The sequence below is a fragment of the Rhipicephalus microplus genome, chromosome 3, assembly GCF_043290135.1.
Source record: "Rhipicephalus microplus isolate Deutch F79 chromosome 3, USDA_Rmic, whole genome shotgun sequence".
Taxonomy (NCBI): domain Eukaryota; kingdom Metazoa; phylum Arthropoda; class Arachnida; order Ixodida; family Ixodidae; genus Rhipicephalus; species Rhipicephalus microplus.
The window spans coordinates 120,153,423-120,163,316 of record NC_134702.1 but is presented as its reverse complement, the minus strand read 5'-3'; the positions used below and the strand labels follow the sequence as shown (position 1 = coordinate 120,163,316).

Genomic DNA, 9,894 nt, shown 5'->3' with positions numbered 1-9,894 from the left:
ACTTGAGAATGCAATCTCTGTGCGCAAGCGATGCGGCATGGTTCACAGTGAGTACTAACGGTGCTGAGAAACCGGCTTCTCACGGTCGACACAGCAATCCGCGCGTCCGCCTATCCACTTGGGTCATGGGTATCAAACACGCGGCTGAAGGGCAGCATACGGCGCACTGCCCTCGCGTGCAGAAACACCTTACACGCAGTGAAATCTCCTGCGTGAAGCTCATAAATGCGGTATTGTGAACTTATAATAAAATCTAACATTTTAAACAAAAACAAGACTAAGGATTGCTTCAATGTAGTTAGAGCGGCACGTTCGCTACCAAAAAGTGCATTTGTCCTGTGGGTTCATCGGTGTCCCCTCAGCGCAGCTAAAAACACTAGAAAACTCCGGCATGTTGATGAGCGGCACTATGCAACGCGATCGCTGCGGTGCGTAGCGAGACGCTACGTAGTCGTCCTCAGAGCACCATTTCACGCAGTGGTTGACGAAGAAGAGCTGCTGCGCTGACATGTCCAGCCCTGCGAGCTTTTGGTCCCTGTATCCACTCGCCAAGGAAGCGAAAGCGTCATAAGCCACCTTGGTGCCCACGAGGTCAGCCAGGTTCTCGCTGTCTAGCTCATCGTTTAGTGTTCCTTCCTGGCCAGTTAACAAGAGCTGGAAAATTGGGGTCATTTTATTTAATATGTACTTCACCAATATTTCACATTAGAGCCATTTCGACAACACAGTATGGTTTTTTTAAGAGATGTGGATAAGCAGTGAAACAGTTGCATCTTCGACGATTATAACTTGCACGAGATTTGCTTTCGGTGATCTATGCAATAGCGCAAAAAAACACGCTTTTACATTGAACAGTTGAGCCATGGCAAGATGCACTTCATCGCTAGGTGCGGACACGAGTGGTTAGCAATTATTTCATGCGGACTCTCTCTACCACATTTAATGCATAGGTATTTGATCAGAAATCTCTTATGAATTCGTACCAGGTCCTTTACATCTACTAACACCTAATTGTCGAGTAGCACATTTAAAAACAAAAAGGTTTATTTTTTAAGAGAAGCATGTAGTAAGTTAAAATGCGTACACCGTGACTGAACGTCAAATAATTCGCTTTTACTCGCACAGATATTTCTGGTGCCGAAATATCAGAGCAGTATAATAAGTGTGATTAGGAAAACTACTTTACTTAGGCGTTGGAATATTGCGCGAAAAATGTCAGTCAAGATAGCCACCTTACACACTTACATATAGAACAAAAAAAATGTAATTGTTCGAACGGTACTTTCTATCATGCGATGAAATATCTGATAATAATTAGGAAAAACCGTTTTTACAGTGCGAACGTGTTATGCCTCTATTGGGGGAACAAGATTGCCCCATCATTGCTATCCGTTCTTTCTTGAGGGATGTTGTGATCACAGTAGATCTGCATTAGGTGACAGCAGTTTCAAAAAAAAGTGACGTCGATACGTGTTCATGCATCAGAACTAACACAAAAAATCAATCGAAAATTGATTGTGAACTATGAGCTGGTGAAAACGCTGAAGCAGATGTCTATCTTCTGAGGTATGAAACTCCTGAGGTACAGCACATGTACTGCGCGGAAGCGCTTTTAAACACACGTCTGCATCACGACTGTCCAGTATAGTGCACCGTATATTCAGCAAGTACGCGTACCTTTATTATAAAATTTCTTTACCGTTTTCCTCTATTGCCAATTGGGCTGTTTAAATATTTGTATCAAATATCACCAGAAAAACAGTACATTTGACGAGAAATAGAACTCGAGTAATCAAGAGAGAGAAGGCTTAGAGAGCATAACATAAAGTGTTTATGCCGATTAATATGGCAGTGATGGTGACCTCATATCATAATTACGCTGCTATGACAACCGTTAAAACGTCCCGCAGAAAATTTTTCCAAAATATATACAGGCGATCAGGTGCTTCACAGTTATTGATGCTTTTATTACAAGAATGCGTCGAGTAAGTACATTGCATGCAACACGGTTATGACGCTTCCTCAACGTCAAAATAATGGAGAGCTGGTTCGCAAGCGATTCAAAAGTATGCGTGCTTGGAAATACATTGTCCGTACTCTGGCATGGCTCTAGTTTAGCGTAGAATGACGCACAGTCAAGAAAATGTACATAGGGACAACAAACATTTTGTTCATTTGTGCTTTACAGTGTGTCTGTGTTCTTCTGTGCTAAGTCAAATATCTTAAAATGATTGACTTACAAGAGACGAGGGCCGCGTACTGAGCACATTTCAACCCTCGTCACTCATTATGCAGTGCGTGCTTCCCTTCACATTAGCCAGCATCGTGACCCACCTGTACTGGCGCTCTGACACCTCTGAATTGTACTTTATTAACGATGCCTGCTGTACACTTTACGTCCATCCAAACGTGTTTTTGATGCAGCCTCTTGCTGTTTGAGAAACCTTAGTATTGACGCTTATAAACAGCTCCGAAAATTTGTTGATTGCCGAGAACACCGCGCGACAGAAGCGTGTCGAAATAATGCCTTAACAAACTGTGTGCCACTATACACAAGTGGTCCGCTAAATCTCCCTAATGGGGCCACTTTCGGTCTTCCTTGTGCGAAAGTGGACCCACTATAATGATGCAAATTGGCATAAAATAGGCGTTCCATCGTCATCACGCAGCATTCTTCTCATAGTGCCGCATGAGTGGAAAGGATGACCATGTGGCAAGAGGCTACCAGACAATTCACGTGAAATTGTACGTTGAAACGCGCAATAGGCGTCACTCAATAGGTTCCATATTTGTGTCGAGAGCCTAGGGAAGAGACTAAAGGTGATGCTCAAAAACATTATATTAAATGTTCAACTGTTCACTGCTTTGAACTAGTAAATCAGTCTTGTGTACCAACTTGTCCAAGCAGCAGCTTTAGCTTGGCAATAAGTATTAAGAATGCAGATGTGGACATTTAGTCTGCTAGTGAATGTGCAACACATGTCGGTGGATTGAAAATTTGAGAAGATAACGAAATATTGCGTTATGCAAGTTACTCGAAGAATGTTATTATGAAGGAAAATCAAAACGTTTCGATAAAGAGGATATAGTGGCAGGTAACATGTCGGTATGTTTGGGTGCGTCTGAGACACATTATCTTAGAAATGTTTTCAATATGATGTGGTAAATGTTGCGATAACCGTGCAGTTATCGTGGCGCAAACTGGGGCGACACCTGGCATTTGTTTCACTTTCGCTGTGTTTCGTCTCACTCGTGCAATTCTGTCGTGTAACTTCTAAGGATTTATCGTGTGTTGATCAACGTGCGACTGACTATTTGGCGCGACAACACCGATTGTATTAGGTGCCTCAATGTGGTAAAACAACTATGCACTACCTATACATTTGAAGCATTTGAAGCAATACAAAAGTTAGTGTATTTTCGGCTGACAACTGTGATAGAATTTAATAAAAGTTTCCGTGAAAGATTCCACATATAATTTACGTCTGTCTGCGCGCTTCCGCGATGCATTCGACGTTCTCATTCCCCACCCGAAAAGTGTACTGCCCTTCGGAAGTGATTGATTATATATGCCTGCCGGGCTGTGCTGGAAAGAAACAATGAGACGCTCAACCACTTCCTAACTGATACCGCTATGTCATTCTTGTTTCAATATTCCCGCTCGCGGAAATCTGTTTCAGCAGGTGAGTTCTCGTGTTGCCCATAACATGAACGCCGGTGGTGGCATGTAGCTTCATCTCAGTGAGGAGCGAGATTTAAGGCAAAAATTTTGAAAGACATAATGACTGCTATATTAGCAAAAAAGTATATATATATATATATATATATATATATATATATATATATATATATATATATATATATATATATATATATATATATATGTATAAGGGAAAGAAGTGTATACCTAAGGGCTCGTTTTTCTGTGTTTTAACACAATATTAATGAGATCTAACAGACAGTAATGCCTACGAATGTATAGATAGACTCGTAGAGGTAAGAGAGCTCGATTGCTCTACTCACAACAGACTTGTGAGATTGCCGTAAGCACAACGCCTTTTTTGTGTATAGTTTTATGACCTCCTCCGAATCATCTGGTACGTAGCCTTCAAGGCGGTGTATGCCTCTTACATCAAATGCGTGCATAATCTCGTGGCCAATCATCTGTAATAAAAAATCTTTATCAACACGATAAAAGTAATTCAGCTGTTGATAAACAATAATTTTAAGTGGCTGGACGCAATTGATATACGAGTTTGCTTTATGAATGTTTGTATGGGCGCAACAGCAATGACTTGCTTTTTCATCCACCATGAAGGTAGCAATAGTCAATGACATTTTGCGGATGAAATGGTTGTTTTGGCCTAAATGCATCAAAGTCAAAGTACTGAGATTGCGAGAATAATTCTGAACACATAAAATTATTTTCCTTTGTTAAACGCTGTGCAGTACACTTTTAAAGAACTCAGTTTTGCTGCAAGAGGGATACAATGAATGTGATAGCAGCTTATTGGGATGACATGCAAAGAACGACAAGCAGACCTAAACTTGAAGCGCGTTGCTCAAGCACAAATGACGCACGAAAGGAAGACGCACTGGAGGAGCGCGTACAAGCTACGTTCAAAGCACAAAGTTTCTTCTCAATAAAAAAAGCACAACACTCACACCGTAAAAAAACGTGCTCAGCTAGGAGGAATCGGGGAAGGATGAGCACGCTCTGCTGTAGTGAACTTTCCGTTATTTTGTGCTCGAAGCTGTTCGTCTTGAAGAAATACATGCTCATACAGTAACTACTTTGAAAAATGTTCACAACGACTAGGGTTAGTTTTTAGTTTAAAAGAGAGCGGGCATTACAAATCAAAAAAACAAAACAATGCCAACTTATCTCAAGAATTATTTTAGAAAGGGGATGAAGCTGGACTTTCCTTAAAGACAGGCCACAACATGCAATCTCTAAGGGCCCATTTGCTAGAAGTAAGATGATGAGCACGCACATGCCGCTGTAATTATCAAAATTATTATTTAATAAAATTAGGAAATCATTGGGAGAGGCATCGCTGATGCCGTCTACAAGGGTACCAAAATAAGATTATTTTATATAAGATTCATTTACATAGAAAATTTCATATAAAGACTTTGGCCAGTTTGCAGCTTTGTTCGCGTCAGGGAAGTGTATTTTTATTATGTCGCGGCTGTCTGACACCGGAGTGCGTCAGATGTGCTTCTTAATATTGACCGCTCATCCTTTCTCTCTCTGTGTGTGTGTGTGTGTGTGTGTGTGTGTGTGCGTGCGTGCGTGTGTGTGCGTGTGCGTGTGTGTGTGTGTGTGTGTGTGTGTGTGTGTGTGTGTGTGTGTGTGTGTGTGTGTGTGTGTGTGTGTGTGTGTGTGTGTGTGTGTGTGTGTGTGTAAAAATAAAGAGAATTCACTCAAAAAATTACCGCAGTTTCGCGAGTGAGAGCACTAGCGAGCATGCGGAGCATGTATGTTGAACTGCGATAAATGTGGTTTGTAGTTTGCGACATGCGTGTGTGTTATGAGTAAACACGAGTGAACGCGCACGCACGTATGCTGCGAAAGACAATTTATTGACTAGACGCTTTGGGTATTTTGAGCAAGATGGCTTTATGGTCCGTAAAGTGAAGGCTGAGTGGGTCTGGTTGCAGCGGTAGAAGGTCGAAATTTGCAAAGACGTGGTCGATGCACGTCCCGTGAACAGTGGTCGGATGATGTTTGTCGTCATTCGTTGCTCATTTCAGCGAGTGCCATGACTCCATGTAGTCGACCACCCAGTCGTCCTTGATGACGTCGACGCTGAAGTCGCCAACTATCACGAAATGTCCTCATTGTGATAGTTGTTTTAGGTATTATTCCCCGACTTCGTCGACGTACTTCTCCACAGCGGCACGCGATAGGTTGGGCGCGAGGTTAATCGTCATGACGTCGACTCCGCAGACGCTAGCGACACAGTTCTCGCCGTTGGCGCGTTGTTGAGCGCCGGGCTGCAGTTGGAGGTCTTCGACGGAGTCGACGTCATCACGCTTGACGTAAATTCCCACGCCGTTCGCAGGTCGTTGGAACCCGTGTGTGCACGCGGCCGGAGCGTATCTCGCAACGTCGACGTCATTGGTGGCGTTCAACGTCTGAATGTTGCCGATCCACGTCAACTTGTTGTCGAACCAAACTCGATCACACACCTAGCAGCTGTGGCCGAACCTCCCGTCGAGGAAGTCGCGCTTGAAGTAAGGGTTGTGCGTGGCGTACTGCTTGGGTCCCCACGCCGTAATCGCGGCGCGCTCGCGGGTGGCATCGAGATCGGCCTCGCGGCGTAGACGCTTGCACGCGGCTTCACTGTCCGGATTTTCTTGCCGATGCTTACGCCTCGCAGCGGCTTCGCGTTCTCGCAGCTGGGAATCTTCCGCTCGACGTTGGCGTATCGCAGCTGCTTCGCGATGGAGATCCTCCGCTCGACGCTGAACTCTCGCAGCTGCTTCACGTTCTCGGAGCTGGGGATCTTCCACTCGACGCCAACGTTTGCGTTCCGCATCGCAAGCTCTTCACAGCGCGGCCTTGTCCATCGACGAAGTGTCTTCGGAATCGCTTGCGGTTCCGCCAACACATTGGCTGATGCTTTTGGAAGGGTCGTCAATAAGTGTGTTTGCGGATTGGTAAGCATACATTTTCCCCAGCGACATCGGACGTGGAGCAACCGCACAAACCAACCGACGAAGGGCGACGCACCCCGACACTCTGTTATTTGTAGCAAGCGCCGGCCCCAGCCTGCGCATGCGCGTGTTAGCATACACCTGGCGCACGTGAAACTAAAGGTCGCGCGGCGCGCGGAGGGGGCAAGCGAGTGCAGAGCGCGCTGTGTTGAGAGGATAAAGCGATGCACAGATGGCTGGCGGAGGAGGAGGGGAGGCTGTGGACGGCGACGGCGCATGACTAGACCCTAGTATTACATGCTCCACATGTAAAAATATTTACTGGTATGCGCGGAAAAAACGTCTGGAAAGAACACAATTTTTACGTAACACATGAGCTAGTTTTTGAGTAGTATCGTATGGTTGTTTGTGCGCGCGAGCGCACGCGCGCACGCGCGCACACACACATACACACCCACACACACAATATTCAGTGGCAAATTTCAGTGGAACTGGTACGTATAAGAAAAAAAGCTAGTGCGCGTACGAGAAAACAAGCAGCTCCTTTAGAGATTTACGTTTCGACCGTGGCATGGCATTCGTCAGAGAATATATATATATATATATATATATATATATATATATATATATATATATATATATATATATATATATATATATATATATATATTATGCAAAGTTTTCAGCAATGATTATCACCGAGCTTATGCAAAAAATATAAATAAAGAAGGAAGCCGGGTAAAAAGAATATGCGGAAGAAATGAAAAAGGTTGGACCATTTCCCCTAAGAGAACCCTGATGGGTAGCGTTGCGCGCGAGTGGCACGACGGGTTGAACTGCGCATGAATGGGTGCTGTGGTGAGCGCTGGAAGATTGATTTGAAGCGATGGATGGTGTAGGTCTTGTAGGTGACAAGACGTGTTTCAGTGCGTACTAGGCGCGTCCGGTTTATCCCGTCTGAACCAATAAGTCGGCTGTTTAGCGAACGGCGGTCGTGGCTGGTGTTGTGGTCGAACCAACGAGGAGCAGCTGCGGGCGCCGCGGGAAGCTCACGGCAGGCGAAGAAGAGAGGGACGTCAGCGAGCACTGCTAGGGAAGCGTAACGTCAACGCCCATCAGTGGCGTAACCTACTTAGCACCCCGCCAACGCCTGCGGCACGGGGCGTTTCGTACGGAGGGACATCGTTACACAGAATAGTCAAAGAGCTGTTTCACATCTACTAATTGATATGTGGGGTTTAACGTCCCAAAACCACGATATGATTATGGGAGATGCAGTAGTGGATGGCTCCGGAAATTTCGACCACCTGGGGTTCTTTAACGTTCACCCAAATCTGAGCACACGGGCCTACAACATTTCCGCCTCCATCGGAAATGCAGCCGCCGCAGCCGGGATTCGAACCCGCGACCTGCGGGTCAGCGGCCGAGTACCTTAGCCTCTAGAACACCGCAGCGGGGCTTTCACATCTACTAATACTAACACTTTGAGTTTAACCTACTAAAGCAACAATATTGTGAAGGTTAATAGAGTAGTGTTAAGACTCCGGCAATTTCGACCATTTGGTGCTTTTGACGTGCGCTGACATCACATAGCGTGCTGGTTTCTGACATTAAGAAGAAATGGAAATGTGACCGCCGTGGCTACGATTCAATGCGCTATCTTCGGGTCAGCAGCTGATCAATGTTACCACTACACCACCGCGATGAACCCAAAAAGTAAAGATGAAGAAATGAAATCACATAGGCAAATGAAGAAAGGAAAAGAGAGACTGAAGGAAAGAAGGAAATAAAGGAAGATGAAAAGAACAAAGAAAGAATGAAATTACGAAGGAAACAAGGAGAGAAAGAATCAGCCATTCATGCAAGTACATACCAAAACACGCATACGCTAATCTTCCTGATAGGCGAAGCACTTCTGAATATCAGGGTTCGCGCCAAGGCTCACATGGTGCATCAAACTGTTTCGGGAAATAGCGTAACCTCGTGGACATCTTGACTGTATGAATCACACCGTTGACGCCATATCAACAGCCGCTTATTTTCGCTGTCGTATTTTTGGAAATCACGCCAATATAACCTGAACTGAAGACGAAATGATAGAAACGTAATAATATATGTTACCAGGCCCTAAACAGTGCTTTGCTCTACGCACAGAGCCACAGCGTTGCTTGCTAGGTCCATTCAGTAAGCATTTATTCACTGTTAAAACATTAAAAAGCATGTAACCACTGCTGTCAGAAGAGTGCATTCACCAAAACTGCTTTTCGGGAAACAATTATTTAAAACAATTTATCGATTTTTCGAAAGCGTTGAAGTGCCGCCTGCTTGGGCTGATTGCATACGTAGCCCAAAAATAAACACTGTTAAGGTAAGCTAATACCCATAAAAATGGCCGGTACAGAGAAGTCAAAAGTCTCATGTCCTCCTTTTGTTACGCAACGCGACTTAAAAACTAACAAAACAAAAAAGAACACGTTTCTTTACCAGCCCACTAAGAAAACGACCATGTATCGAAATGAGCTCGTATATGCAACATGCTTACTGTTTAGGAGGTGTTGGAGCGTATTCATCAGCGTGTCTGTCTGCTACATTAGCACTGCATAATACTCAAGGTCCTAAGCTCAGTTAAAATTTCAGTGAGTGCGTGAGCATTTTCACTAAATTATGAAAAAAAGCACACGGTCATTAAACATGCCCTGGCGTGGGTTGAGTTCAGTGTAGAGAGCACTTTGTGCCGTGTTCGTTGAGGGCGGTATCGCAAACATATTGAGTTACTCGCGGTTGTACACGGAAGACCGCGAGTCTTCTTACGGTTGCGCCGTTGGGGCCTGTCCAAGCGCTACTCTCACATCCGCAACGCACGCGACAAAACATTTGCTGAACCCAAACACAGGTGAAAGAGCATCGCAGTTCGATCATTCCCCCCCCCCCCTCCGCACCCCCCCCCCCGCAGGTAGCACGTGGACAGACCATTGGGCGTCTGCTTGTAAGGTGACGCTCGGGATCTGAAGAGCGCAAGTGCTAGCGGAAGAATCACAATGCTGTAAGTACTACTGATATTGTGCTGCACAGAGCGGAAAGCAGGGCAGAAAGCTGATTGTATCTCGCTCCACAAAACGTTTTGGGAGCGTGTAACAGTCGTTCGGTGTGATGCGATTCTGTCGCAGTGATCCGCACTGCAGATTTATTCACTGAAGTTGCTCCAGTATTGATTCTCCATTTTTGTCACAT

At 44.9% G+C, this 9,894-nt stretch overlaps 1 protein-coding gene across 1 annotated transcript in view; it reads right to left on the bottom strand.

The window, feature by feature from the left end:
- Positions 1-315: 315 nt before the first annotated feature.
- The window catches only part of LOC142803317 (membrane metallo-endopeptidase-like 1), a 67,343-nt gene continuing 57,764 nt past the window's right edge, over positions 316-9,894 (bottom strand). The window contains exon 10 of the mRNA XM_075888442.1: positions 316-654. Coding sequence (XP_075744557.1) covers positions 316-654 — 339 coding nt within the window. The remainder of the gene's footprint in view (positions 655-9,894) is intronic.